A 16,203-nucleotide genomic window follows, 5' to 3' on the forward strand; every position below is an offset into this window, starting at 1 on the left:
TTCGAGTTTCCTATTTTATATCTTATTTATATCTTTTTATCCTATCCTTTCCTGGGTTCTAGTCTAACCGAGGTAACATTTCGGGTTGTGAAAGCTCTGCCGTTACCCCGGAGCGAGAAGAGTTTTAACCCTATGTTGTACTATTTGTTTAAACTAACATCTCTCACCACAAGGTTTATTTTTATACATATTAATTTGTTATATATGTAAGCCTAAAGCAATTAACTTAATCTTTAGGAATAAAGAAACAGGAAATAAAAATACTAAAATCCGTTACATAACCTTATCATGTAATGTCGAAAAAAAGCGAAGTCAGTCGTAGAATTTTCTTGTTTGTTTAAGAGAAAAGTGCTGCAGAATTGCTAAGAGCAAGACTAACTGCAACACGAAAGAAATGTGCTGGCAGATGCACTTGTATGCAAGCCAAAAAAACGAAGTGGAAGTGGATCTTATTTTTTAATAAAGCTTAATTTGGATCTTGTAATTTTTGTTGTTACTACAGTTTTTATAATCCCTAGTTAAGGTATATTTAATAAAAAAAGGTATTGCTGCAATAGTGGCATAACTCAAAATATTTTTTCAAAACTGGCGTTAAAAAGATGAATTTAAAATAAAAATAATAATAGTCTACCATTTTATACAGCCAACACGGCTTCGGTATAGGGCCAGTGCTACGCTTCAACCGCCTATTATTACCCCTGGTTTTACCCAAGGTACTCATTTTATTCAGGCTGAGTCATCTTAGACTCAGGTTTCTGTCTTCGTCAGACATCTTACCGTATGAGCTATCTGACCCAGGATAAAAAAAATAAAGTCAAAATTACTTATACACACATTATCTTTAGAGAAAGTCTCAACTTGTAATCTTGTAATGAAAGTAATCTTGTAACGTTACAAACGTCACATCTTTGATATTTTATTTTTTAATAATTATTTTACTTTATTTTCTTTAATATATCATTAACAACAATTTTCTTCTCTTTGTTTTACCAGTTTTCTTCGTTAAAAACTCGTTGGCGCCATCTTTTATTATCTTCTATTTACTATATTTCTTCTCATCTAAAATCTAAATCATCATACTGAACGTACCCCGTATATTCTTACTCTGTAAGTATCTATCTCAACACGGAACATGCCTGCCACCTCCTATGTCCCACTGTCATGACCGCGACACTTCATCGATCGCTGACACTAGTGGAAAGGGAAGAATTATTTCTTAAAAAGGCATGTAATTTGAAAATTAGACTTATTTTCCATAGACAATTAATATTCTCTTGGGGTGAGTTTTTCATACAGCTTTTTTATAATAATTTCTTACAGTCATTATATTCCTCATTATATTCCATGCATACCTAGTTTCTTATAACAGCTTTTTCTAATATTTTTTATATCTAAACTAACCTCCAATGTCAGAACATGTGTTCTGATATTTTAGTTTTAAATATATCTTTTTAATTTACATATATGCTCGGAGTCGTCGCTGGGCCATCGAGGTGTAAACATCGTTAAAGCGCTCCGAAAAACCGGTGATTAAGAATTCTAATTATCTTATCAACAACAATAAAAAAAAACCCATTAGCAATAAGTGAGAAAAACAAAACAATATGTTCCCTTCGGGGAATCTTATTGGGTTCAGAAATGGACAACCAGTTTATCAACAACAAAACATACAGAGTGATCCAATAAATTTACAAATACCACAAGCAACCAATAACCAACTACAGTGGCAGCCAACAATGATGAAGCAACCAGAAAATGCAATGAACATGAATATGCCAACTATGCAACAACAGTATCATACAACTCCTATACAGACAGTAAATACCAACCAGTTCAGCTCTCAACCAGTTCAGCAGCAAATGCCGACATCAAGTAAAAATAGTGCAAATATCGAAGACAGAGAAACTCACTATATGACATCAACCAGCGAAGATGAAGAAGAAAATCAGACAAACAGTAAAAACGCTTGGCAAGTCATGGGAAGCAATAAAAGAAAGAAAATACATAACAACAAACCAAATCCAAGCGAAATTGAAACAGGTAACCGATTCCAACCGCTGTCGAAAGAAACAGAAGAAAATATTGGAAACGTCGAAACCAACAAAATACCAAAACCTCCACCAATATTTGTACACGGGGTACAGGATTTCAAAGAGATGACAAAGCAATTAGAGGAAATAGCCAAAAAAGAAGAATACCAGACAAAAAGTTTAATAAACAACGTTGTCAAAATAAATTGTGAAACACCAGAAATATACCGAAAATTGGTTAAGGAGTTCAAGGAAAAAAATATATACCATCACACGTACCAACTAAAAGAAGAACGAGCCTACAGAATCGTGATCAGATACTTACATCACTCAACCAATACTGATGACATAAAAAGTGAGCTATCTCAGTTAGGGCACAAAGTGAGAAACATAGTTAATGTAAAACAACAAAAAACCAAAGAACCACTTAATCTCTTCTTTGTAGATTTAGAACCCGCGCAAAACAACAAAGATGTCTATAATATAACAGGCCTACAGAACAGAGTAGTACACATAGAACCTCCACGAACTCAAAAAAACAGTATAATACAGTGCATGAGATGCCAACAATATGGACATTCCAAATCATATTGTAATAAACCATACGTCTGTGTAAAATGCGGAGGCTCACACAATACCACCACGTGCAAAAAGTCAAAGGAGACGCCAGCCATATGTGCGTTATGCAATGGAGGCCACCCAGCCAATTACAAGGGATGTGATCACTATAAGAAACTTACCAAAGGAAGCAATAAAAACAATGGAGAGCATCAAAACCCATCAGCAATCTACACAAATGATATATACACAAGAAACACACAACAACTATCCAATCCACTGCCCCAGGGCATGAGCTATGCTGAAGTAACTAAACGCAACCAAACAGAAGATACAACCACTGTGTTAAACAAGTTTTTGGAAGAATTCAAGAATCTATTCAACCAACTAATCCAACAAAATAGCATGGTCCTCAACATGCTTACCATGCTTATGAACAAAATGAAATAAATGGCTAAGTTTCTTCGAATAGCCCAATGGAATGCCAACGGCCTTCCAAGCCATACAGAAGAAGTGAAAATATTTCTAGACATAAATAAAATTGACATATTTTTAATTAGTGAAACACACTTCACAAACAGAACTTATTTTAACATACCTAAATATAAACTATATCATACTGAGCATCCTGACGGCACAGCCCACGGAGGTACAGCAATACTCATCAAAGAAAATATTAAACATCATGAACTACTGAAGTACAAAGAAGAACACATACAAGCAACGACAGTAAGCGTTGAAGCACTTCCATATAATGTCAACGTAACAGCTGTGTACTGCCCTCCTCGCCATAATCTAAAACGAGAACACTATGAAGAATTTTTCCAAACTTTAGGACCAAAATTCATTGCTGGGGGAGATTACAACAGCAAGCATACCTTGTGGGGGTCACGACTTATAACAACAAAAGGCAGAGAACTGGCACATGTTATACAAAATAAGAATTACTCATTTATCTCAACGGGAACACCAACATACTGGCCGACCGATCCCAACAAAAAACCAGATTTATTGGACTTCTTCATAACAAACGGTATCGGTATAACTTATACAGATATAACACCAAGCTATGACCTAACTACTGACCATAGCCCAATAATAGCAACGGTAAGTACAACAGTTATCACTAAAAAACCAAAACTCCACCTGCACAACAATAAAACAAACTGGGACACTTACCGACAAATAATTCACGATACTATCGAAATAACAACGAGGCTGAAAAAACCGGAAGAAATAGAAGAGGACTATAACAAATTTATAAACATACTACAGTATGCAGCTAAATCAGCTACCCCACAAAGTAGTCCCAACAGAAACATAAGTAATATACCTTTAGAAATAAAAAAACTGGTAGCTGAAAAAAGAAAGGCCAGATCTGCATGGCAACGAACACACACACCAGACAGCAGAACAAGATACAATCGCATCAGCAACAAATTAAAATCAAAGCTGCAAGAAGTCAAAAATGAGTCATTTACGAATTATATCACCAATCTTTCAAGACAAGACAACTCTATATGGAAGCCCATAAAAAGTAAGAGAAAGCCAATAACAGCATTACCTCCAATACGTAAAAATTCAACACCACCAGGACCATGGGCAAAAAGTGATAAAGAAAAGGCTGACCTATTTGCCGAGTATTTAGCAGAAGTTTTTACTCCACTAAATGACGACCAAGTACCAGAAGTGAACCAAATATTAGAAGAACCACTACAGATACAGGACCGAATAAAACTATTTACTCCAAAAGAAATTAGAGACGTAATTGCCACCCTAAACCCAAAGAAGGCACCAGGCGAAGATCTGATAACCGCAAAAATGTTAAAAGAAATACCCAAAAAGGGCATAGTTAAACTACTGCACATATTCAATGCAATACTTAGATGTGACTACTGGCCCAAAGCACTCAAAATTGGACAAATAATTATGATACCAAAGCCTGGCAAAAACCCTCTAGATGTCTCATCATATAGGCCTATCAGCTTATTACCAACAATCTCCAAGTTGCTTGAAAGAATTATCCTAAACAGAATAAATGCAGAAATAAATCCACAAAATTGGATCCCAGATCATCAGTTCGGATTTCGACAAAGCCATTCAACGATACAACAATGCCATCGCATAGTCAACGCCATTAACCAGTCACTTGAAAATCAGCAGTACTGCACAGCAGCCTTTATAGACATCAGTCAGGCTTTTGACAAAGTCTGGCATCCAGGCTTGTTATGCAAAATAAAAAGAATTCTTCCAGCAAGTTACTACAACCTACTGAGAGCCTACCTACACGAACGGCAGTTTAAAGTAAAAGTTAATGAAGAAGTCTCGGAATACAAGCCTATTCACTCTGGCGTACCACAAGGGAGCATACTAGGACCATTATTGTACATACTATATACATATGACTTGCCTACAAATGATAAAACAACCATCGGGACATTTGCAGACGACACTGCTATTTTTGCCAAGCATGACGATCCTATTGCAGCAACACAAAATCTCCAAGAGCATCTAAACTCACTTGAAATATGGCTGAAGAAGTGGAAGTTTAAGGTAAACGAAACAAAATCATCCCATATAACATTCACTCTCCGGACTGGAACCTGCCCACCAGTAACCATCAATCAAATAAAAATACCACAAAGTAATCAAGTCAAATATCTAGGGCTACACTTTGACAATAAACTCAACTGGAAACACCATATAACAAAGAAAAGAATGCAACTTGACCTAAAAACCAAAGAACTTTACTGGCTCATTGGAAGAAATTCCCATCTTTCAATAGAAAACAAATTGCTAATATATAAAGCAGTGATAAAGCCAATCTGGACTTATGGCATTGAACTGTGGGGCTGTGCTAGCAAATCCAATACTGTGATTATCCAGAGAGCGCAATCCAAGATACTTCGAGCAATAGTTAATGCACCATGGTATGTATCAAACCAAACTCTACACACAGATCTAAAAATTCCATATGTAACCGAAGTCATCCGAGAAAACAACAGAAAACACCACAACAAACTAGAAGACCATCCTAATCCACTACTTCATCCACTACTGCAACCTGTCCACAATAGAAGACTAAGAAGAAGCTGGCCCTCCGACCTAAGAGGTAACTGAGGAAACATCGCTGGATGTTTACCTCTCCACGTCACCACATTTACAATAATTTAATTTAATGTAAGACCAACAAATTGACTTATAGATGTTTGTTTTATATCTGATTGTCAATAAAGGGAGATAATAAAAAAAAAAAAAAAACATATATGCTCGTTTAGTAATAAAATTTTAACTATTCTCCTCATCTAAATTCCATTTAATTTATTCTTGTCATCTGCTACTCTTTGGAATAAAGAATGGCAGACTGGCACACTTTGGTTAATAACTTCTTGATTGATGATATGTGTTTTACTCTTCTAGTTTTTGGAAATAAACCACTTTCCTCACTCTGGGAGCTCCAGCATAAGCCTATCGCCGGCGATGACATTAAGGCTGACAACAATGGGACCATAAAATCTAGACTGCAACGACCACCATCTCTAGCTGCAGGGGCCTAGAGCCGAACATCTGCCCAGGTCTACAAGAAGTCAACAGCAGTACCATTCGACTTCAAGAAGTTACCATCAGATACCAAAAGCCATGAGTATAATCCACAAATTGTTAGTTTTTGGCAAGAATTTGAATATATTTGTTAATGAACATAATAAGTCATATTTTTATTATATCTTTATTGAACAATAAACATGATTAGTTAAAAATATTGTTTTGTTTGCTTTCATTCCAAACTTTCATAGTTCATTTCTAAGATTAGGACAAGACGAACACACACTTAAGCTAAGGGTGTAGCGATGGCTATCTTAGATGATTGGAGTAATATTTTCGAATATTATTTCAATTAGCTGGGGTAGTCCACCGCTTACTTGTTTCAATCTGAATGCATACTCTTAAATTCAAAGCATACTATGGTATAATATTGAATATCTTACCCAACCAGTCGGTGCGTTTTAATTTAATTCAGTCTTCTTGCAAAGCCTCTTTGATAACGGGTAAACCTAGAAACACGCGTTAGAGGATGGCAAGAGACTCTGAATCAAAACGAATTGAATAAAATCGAAACCGTCTATTTCTATTTTGAAAGTAATCTTCATTTAAGCAAACTAAAGCATTTTTTATGCACTTTTCTTATAGTAGGGGAGGAAAGTATGCTAAATGTGCAGTCACTCGAGCGTTATGGGGACCTGTTGGGTTGTGAAGAGTACTAAAACTAAAAAAAGTTAAGTGAAGTTCTCCATTAGTTTTTTTGTCTGCAATAAAAGTTACTTATTTTTACGAAGGGTATCCAAATCTGCAATAAAAAATGGGGGCTCCCATTTAAGATTTTAAAGTAACCGCCAACCAAACCTCCGTGGGGGGTCGTGTTTAGTGCCATTCGATAGATTTGTCAAAAATATTAAATAAGTGTATTTTTCAGTTTTTCGATCTGATGTTCATTTCGCGAAATATTGCGGGATTCGTACTTAAAATTTTAAATTTATCCCCCACCCCTCTCTTTGGGGTGTCGTGTTTGGTATCATTTAATAGATTTTTGAAAAATATTGAGCACGTATTTTTTCGTTTTTCGACCTGTCGTTCATTTCGCGAAATATTCGCTTTTTTCCTGTGAAACTTTGTGACTCGCCCATTTCCTTACGCCCGCCCCGCTCAAATCGTCAGATTTTTGAAATATACACTGTTTTGCATGTACTTAACTTACCATATCTTAATCTGACGATTTAGAGTTTTTCTAAGGTTAGATTTTTTTCGGCCCCCCCTTAACGAACTTCCCTGTATGAAGAGGCAATACATTGTAGAAGTACATCTACAGAGTACAAGGTTTCTCCCCATATGATAATCTGACGCGCTCGAGTAACTGCAAAAATCCCCGCTTGGGCTCCCCTACCATTAGCATTGAAAACTTTAAACCCATTTATCTAAAATGATCTTTTGCGTTGTGCCGCTATTGCAGCTCACGAGCGATGTGTAGCTTTATTGGTAATTTGTTTTGTATTGATTCCTCTCTACAAAATTAGGATTGCAATATTGCTGTGGACTTAACTAGTTTTGATGGGAAATAAGCCACAATTTTACTAAAAAAAAATTATTTTATTAACGTTTCGACGCCCAAATCGGGTGTCGTTGTCAAAATACAAAAAAATAAAAATAAAATAAAAATGAAAAAAAAATTAAGGCGTCGAAAGGTTAATAAAATCATTTTTTGTTAGTAAAATTGTGGCTTATTTCGCATCAAAACTAGTTAATTGCAAAAATGCCACAAGAAAATAGCTTCAGAACAACATTAATGCTTTGGAGCTGTCTACCTATTGCCTAATAAAAGCGATATTATTAACTGATTTATCTACGTTTGATATTAAAAATCGTCATAAAAAGTACTTACAGGAAACATAGATTTCGTCTGGATCATGTTGAATTGATCCAAAAAGTTCTGAGTCAGATTTAACGCTTCCGCTAAACTATGATGATCCGGGTGGGAAGGCGGGACGAATTTTAAAAGATCGTGCAAAACTAAAGCGTTTTTTTGAACTCTCGCTACTGGTTTGTGTAACAGATCCTCCAGACTAATTGGCTGACCCGACAGTTGCTTGCAGGTGATATTTTTGGAAATTTCGCTGAATTGAACGTTGGCAGCGCTGCATTTTCGAACAGTGTCCAACGCGAGACCGTAGTTGCTTAGGAATGCCCCGTATAAGGATAAATTTGAAGCCTGAAAAATATTTCAATTATATAAAAGGTAAACATTGCAGTTTAAATGTTTAAACTTTTTGAGAAGTATGTGACAAATTTCAACAAGACGTACAACTAAAAAGATTACAAAAATCGGAACCTATCAATGTACCGTTGCGGTGATTATAAAAGTTAATTATCTCGTAACTGAATTTTGGAATAACGAGAATTTTTAAATTAACGTGTAAACAAAATAAGAGGTAGTTATTTAGCATTTTCTATTTTTTAAAAATAATAATTAGCGCGTCGAACCTTGTAGCCCTATAGTTTGATTGACCATTCTCCTACACATCTCTTCTTGTCCATTGCTTTGCTCATCAAATTTGTGACGTTGAGTCTTTTTAGATCGTCTTCTACGTCCATTTTCTACCTTGTTCTGGGTGGACCTCTTCTCTAACGTTCTCCTATTGTACTTGTCAATAACATTTTCGGTAATCTGTTCATTGGTATCCTCTGTATGTGTCCTATTCATCCTACTCGTTGGGAACTTATTACTCCTAGTATGCTGGGCTCCCCATATAACTCTCTCGGATTTCCATTTGTTATTCTGATCCACACGCCGTTCTTCATTTTTCCTCGAAATACACTCCGATGCAAAATAATCGATTCACTGAAAATTTGGTCATTTTTGATGTCTCGAATTTCCTAAACCTGTTGTCCGATTTAAGTGATTTTTTACCATTTAATATTCATTAACAATATCACTGTAATAATATTGTTCCTCATGATACTATGACAAGAAGATAAATCAACGCGCATGATGGTCTTGCATCCCTATCGCTCACTGTGACGTAAACCAGAGACAACTTTCCTGGCGCCAAGTTGAATTCTTTATTTGTGTTCATGTTCATTCGTGTTAATACAATAGTTATCTCTCACGTGTTGCTTCAAAACGTATTGAATGAGATTTTTGTTTATTCATTTATGTAGAAAAAACTTTTATATTATATAGTTATATAAATTTTGTGTTGAAAACGTTCAGTTTACTGTGTTAATATCATATCACCTATTTTGCTTATCGAACGCAAGTTGCTCTTGGCTATCTGTACCTACTTTATAAAGAAGACTAATTTTTGTTTACCATGTATTGTGCAGTGGTGGGTTGTTTAAACAATACCAATAAAAAAAAGTAAAACTTTTTCGAAGTGTCGTTTTTTCGTGTTTCCTAGAGACAAACATATATGTAAAGTGTGGGTCTCCAAGTGTTTTCAGCGTTACCTATTCGAATTCAGTTTTAGAGTTACTTAATAATACAGAAAAACTAGATTTAAATATTGCTCACAAAATAAATAAAGACTTTTTGACTGTCAAACGTGCTCAACGCCAAAAGGTTAAATTTGCCACTAAATTATTTTCACATACAGTTCCTCAAGCCATTTCTAGATTAGGAATTTTAGGTTTATATAAAAATAAAAACAACAATATTGGCTTGAGTGCTCTGACTTCTTCAAAACTGTTAATGATTGGTTTGATATTTTTAACTCCAGAGTACCTCACAGCGACTCTAGAAATCATATGAAAGCGTATGGGTTGGCTTTGAGGGAACAAAATGAAATTTTAAATAAAATGGAGCAGACGCTATCTGTAAGAAAAATGGGATCTAAACCTTCCAATCTACTTCCATTTCAGCGAGGTATAATAATATCAATAAGATCTTTAAAACAACTTTTTGTTGACTTAAAAAAGGACTTTGATATAAAATATATATTATCTTACAATCTTAATCAGGACCCTCTAGAAGGAATATTTTCAATTATAAGAGCAGTTGGTGGTCTACATTTAAGTATAGATTAAGAAACTATTATAATGGGTTGAAATGATAAAATTATTTCAGCATCTGCAAACGTAAATTATGTATCAGAGTCTGCGAATGTTACTTTTACCAATCCAATTAATTGTGAAATTGTCACTGAAGAGATCAGTAGCGTAACGATAAATCAACGGGCCCTGGTTCCAGTTGGGATGCGGGCCCGCCCGCCCTATAACAATCGCTAGGATTGAGATGAAATTTGGCATACACATAGATAACATTATGTCAAACAAAAAAATGATATTGTGCCGATGTGTGCTTTTGCCCTGAGGGTGAGTTTCACCCCTTCTCAGGGGGTGAAAAACATACGGTCAAGATAAGTCCGGAATTGCATAAACTGATTAATTCTAAGCAACTTTAATTCTACAGATTTTTTTCCCTAAGTCAATATTTTGCGAGTATTTGTGAGTGAATATGTTCATTTTTCAACAAAAAAATCACGTTTTGATACGGTTTTTCGCAAATAACTGAAAAAGTAAGTATTTTATCCAAAAAATATTCTTAATAAAATATAGCTTATAAAAAAGTGAAAAAATGGTATATATACGAAGTCTGTAGACCCAATAGGTGCAGAGTTATAGGTAAAGGTAGGTTCAATCAAAATTAGTAAACATTATATGAAAAACCTATTAGAAGCCGCAAAACCAGTAAATCTCAGTGACGACGTAAAATTACTTTTTTTAGATGTAAAATGTATTTTAAAATTAATAAGGATGCTAAACAAAAATATTAAAGATAATTACAATATCCGCAAGAGAAAAATAATAAAAATTGTCAAATAATATCATAAATAAATAAATAATAATAAATAATATTCATAAAGTCTGAAGTATGATACGCTTTTCGTTTATTTTTCAAATTATTTACGTTTTACCGGCTTTGTATAATATTCAATTTATCTCTTATAGCTTTATTTATTTTGTTTGTAATGTACACAATCAAATCGTAGATTCATATATTTCTATAATTAATTTTACAAATTAATTATGTATTTTCAAACCACGTATTCACATAAAGTAACTAGTTATGAATTCTTAGTGCAACATATGGCATCAAGGGCCACTCACCGGTAACAGTTCAAGTTTCAAGTTATTCATTTATAGTAATGAAACAGCGTTGCCATATGATTCATCGTCAAAATAAGATACATACAAGTTCCCTGGTTTATTCTCGCAGTGACGTCATGCGCCAGTCGATTGAATTTAGAATTGCAAGTGTGCATATCTTCCTGTCATAGTATCATGATTGTTGCTAGACAGGTAAACTGTCATTGTATACCGGTTGTACGAATCAAACCGTGCTTTTTTCTCAAAGTTCACATCACCCTGTGGATTATTCTAGCGTTTATAAAATACTGAAATTAAAAACCAACAGTAGCCTCAGGTTTTCTTAACATTCTGTTTTTAGATTTATTCGCTTGTGTTGGATAATAAAAAAGTTAGGTACTTTAACAACTGGCCATGTTCGTCATCAGTACAGGGTGTTTCGAAATAAGTGCGGCAAACTTTAAGGGGTAATTTTACAAAAGAAACTAATGACAGATTGCTTTATAATCATATGTCCGCAAACGCTTCGTTTCCGAGATACAGGATGTTCATTTTTTTTACAAACTGACGATTTATTTATTGTCCTAAAACCAGTTGAGATATGCAAATCAAATTTGGTAAGTTTTAGGGGCTGTCCATTAATCACGTGATGCTCGAAAGGGGGGGGGAGGGGTCCATAAAAAATCACGAAACATCACAGGGGGTAGGGGGGTGCAGTAATATATCACGTGTATTTTTTTTCGGAAAATGCCCGATACTCAACCCGTTACGTGTATTTACTTTTTTGTCAAATGCGTACAAAAATCGAAAGCGGCATTGCTGTGACTAATATTAAAAAAATCCATTTCTCTTTCATAATATACACAACCCAGCAAATTGGTTCCACCCAAATTATCTTGAATGTTATGATAAGAAGCGACCCATTTCAAATCGTTTTGTTGTGAATGTAGCATATGTTTCCACTAAATAGGAATACTGACCGGGACTCTGTCGCCGCCTACGACTTTTTATTTATGAGCCTTTAGTCTTACATGTGTTTTACCTACTATCTGATGAATTGAAATTCTCAAAATCCTGTCAGTTTTATATCGTTGTTTTGTCACTGAATACATGCGCTTAAACTGTTTTTAACTTCATACTTTTTTTGTCACAATGTCTAGGTGATCTGTATAAACAACTATTTACAGAGTATAAGAAAGGAAAAAATCTTGGTGTCGCTCAAAAAGAATTTAATGAATTGTGGGTTAACGGGAAACAAAAATATACAAAAGGAAGAATTTATGAAGTGGACTTTTACTAGATTACCGCCGAAAGAACCAAGCAAAGAGGTCTTCCAATATTCTCTTTTATTATTCTACTACTAAAAAGATAAGTTAAAATTTGTATGTGACTATATATTTTTATGGACATTGTTCTAATACTAAGAATTCACCTATGTATTGTAGTTTTATTTGCAGTATTATGTTATTGTTAAATCTTACATTTTTTATAACATTGATAAAATAAATGTAATTAGTTTACAAATAAAATATGCATAGCGTACATACCTACAGCTGAGTCCACGAGTCTTTACCCGTGTTTCATCATTTAAAGCATACGAAATAAGTCGATGAAAAAGTCGGAAATTGAAATTTATTAATCGCAATAGCAAGTGACAGTAAGTAGCTACCTATCCTATCACGGGTTAAAATTTGAGTTATCAAAAATATGTGTTTTATCTCGCCAGGTATTAATGACGCACGGGTAAAGACTCGTGGACTGAAGTGTACCTTAAATATTACTTACATTCAAAACATATCTTTTAATTCGTGCCATTTTGAATTCTTTATTTTAATATTATATGAAATAAAATTACTGGGGATGATAATATCATTAACTTATTTGGATGATAATTACATATTATGTATAATACATTTAGTAATATAATACTAATTTACTACAAAAAGTTTCTCGCATTTTTTTCATTATTTTATGTCGGTCAAAAACAACCTGCAACCTTTCTGTCTACCTCTAAACGTTATTATTGTGGTCTTTAATTTTTTATAATAAAATTAGATGATGTGTATTTAACAATTATTTAAAAAATATATTTTTTGTAGATACTAAAAAATACACGTGATATAGGGGTAGGGGGGGTTAGTTTTAAACCTCACCATGTATCACCAATGGGGAGGGGGGTTAAAAAATGCAAAAAAAAACATCACGTGATTAATGGACGGCCCCTTAAGACGTAGTTATTGCACATTTTTGACATACAATTAAGAATTTAATATTCACCATTAGCGCGCAAACGGGTATTATGAATTATGACCCATCATATTACCCGTATGTACGGCAATGATGAATATAAAATTCTTAATTGTATGTCAAAAATGTGCATAACTACGTCTTGAAACCCACCAAATTTGATTTGCATATCTTAACTGGTTTTAATGCAATAAATAAATCGTCAGTTTGTAAAAAAAATTTGAACATCCCGTATCTCGGAAACGAAGCGTTTGCGGACATATGATTATAAAGCAAACTGTCATTATTTTCCCATATAAAATTACCCCTTAAAGTTTGTCGCACTCATTTAGAAACACCCTGTACTGATGACGAACATTGCCAGTTGTTAAAGTACCTAAATTTTTTATTATCCAACATAAGCGAATGAATCTAAAAACAGAAGAAAACCTGAGGCTATAGTTCGGTTTTAATTTCAGTATTTTATAAATGCTAGAATAGTCCACAGGGTGATGCGAACTTTGAGAATAAAACATAGTTTGATTCGTACACCCGGTATAAAATGACAGTTTACCTGTCTAGCAACAATATTATAACAGAGATATTGTTAATGAATAAGATAAGGCTATAACATGGTAAAAAATCACTTAAATCGGACAACGAGTTTAGGAAATTCGAAACATTAAAAATGACCAAATTTTTAGTGGATCGATTTTTTTGCATCTGGGGGTATTTTTCTTAGTAATTCTTTGTTTCCCATGTCTGCACCATTTCTTGTTGCTTTTTATTTATTGTCCACGTCTCTGATGCATAGGTTACTATAAACCAAATAACCAATCTGTATACCTCTTGATGTGCATTTATTTATTAATAACCTGTCTAATGCATACACTTGTTCGCTTTTATTATTCTATATTGGATTTCTTCTTCTATATTGGTTTTCGTGTTATAACTGTTCCTAGATATTCGAACCTCTTAACTTCCTCAAATCTATTATATGTGTTATTATTTGTTTGTACTGTTAAATACTTTCTTATTGCAGTCGGAAAAATGAAATAATACCTATGAACGATCATATCAATCACATATTATTAAGATAATAATAATCCATCTCTCTCGTTTGTTATTTATAGAAAAAAAACAGCAAATACAAAATATGTGATTGTATGTGATTGATATGATCGTTCATGGGTATTCTTTCATTTTTCCGACTGTACATATTTTTGGGCTGTACATTCTATGTGTTTTGTTTTTATCATTAACCTTTAACTACCCGCGCATCAAGTTATAACATAACTACACGCGTGGCGTACTTTGTACGCCACAAGAAAATACACTTAAAGACAGCGGATTTGTTTAATTTTTTTTGAAAAAATACACTTAGTTGTTTGTTATAAACCTTATTCGGCATCAGTGAATACTTGGAGTTCCTTTTCAGTAAGCCAATTGGGATTTATAACTGGAATCATGGAATAACTGGATTCTATGATAAATAAAATTACTAATAAAAATTTTTTTTAAATGTGATTTTTTACACGAGAAAAAGTATTTTTTACAAAGAAAAATATATTTTTTGCCATAATGACTAAAAAACAATTAAAATATGTACTTATATTACGACTTATAGTAATATAATCCTGGGGTATATTGTCCACCACCGGAAACAACAAATAATAAAATGTAAATTACGATCTTTCCAGAACGCCGATTATAACGAAACTAAAACCAAATTGTAAAGCACATTCCAGTGATAGGTTAGAAAAATAAGCAAGGTCAAAAATTAAATTTTTAAATATATTTCCAGTAGACTTCTTATATCTGGCGTACAAAGTACGCCAGCGCGTGTAGTTAAAGGTTAATATATAATAAAAAAAAATACAATGATGAGTGCGTTAATAACCGACAAAATAACGGAAAAGAAGGAAACCATAATACGTTGTGATATAAAAAGATAAGAAACTAGTATAGGTGGACAATTAAGTATAGTCCTTTTTATGACTTTTTCTTCTAATTCCACGGTATTTTGATTTCGAGAGAGACTCGATTTGAATCAAAACGAAACCGATTATTTTCATTTTTGTTTTATACCATACTCTGTATTTATTAGAGTACAAAATGATGGCGTTTCATATAGGTAATCCGAGATGCATTGCTGGAATATTTTCCAAAGTACCAACGGGCCTCGCCCGTTGGTTCTTTGGTACCTGGGTTAACAGATTACTTGATTCGTTGTCGACATTCATTTCACTCATATTATTTTTCTTAAGTATTTTTATTATTATTCAGTTTTATATTTAGTTCAATTAACATGTATGTATTTACTACGTTACTAATCCTGTAGACACCGCCCCTGACATACGTACGGGATGCGAAGCTTATTAGGGTGCACACACTCAGCAATCGTATAATTTTCACGGAACCAACACAGTATTTCGTATAAACCCGGGAAAGTAACACAGTTCTATATATCCATCGTTGTGTAAGAAGCAAACCACGAGATCAACGCAACCAAGCGCACTGGACAAAGAAGAAGAAGCATTCATACATTATAAAGGTAGCGTACAATTGAAGGGCTTAATGTGAAACAATAACAAGCCACACAGGAGTTCAAAAAGAGTTACTGTTATTCTTGGTTAAAGTAATAGTATAACAAGCCACTAACAAATTATCTCAGCCCTTCGTTAATAGATGGCCCGATAAATCTATGGTCACACTATTGCATAGGCCTAGTTTGTCTCTAGTATCTACTCGA

At 33.9% G+C, this 16,203-nt stretch overlaps 1 protein-coding gene across 1 annotated transcript in view; it reads right to left on the bottom strand.

The window, feature by feature from the left end:
- Nucleotides 1-16,203, bottom strand: part of LOC114327117 (active breakpoint cluster region-related protein) — a 140,628-nt gene that overhangs the window by 60,866 nt on the left and 63,559 nt on the right. The window contains exon 7 of the mRNA XM_028275620.2: nucleotides 8,023-8,349. Coding sequence (XP_028131421.1) covers nucleotides 8,023-8,349 — 327 coding nt within the window. The remainder of the gene's footprint in view (nucleotides 1-8,022; nucleotides 8,350-16,203) is intronic.

This window comes from Diabrotica virgifera, chromosome 7, assembly GCF_917563875.1.
Source record: "Diabrotica virgifera virgifera chromosome 7, PGI_DIABVI_V3a".
NCBI lineage: Eukaryota > Metazoa > Arthropoda > Insecta > Coleoptera > Chrysomelidae > Diabrotica > Diabrotica virgifera.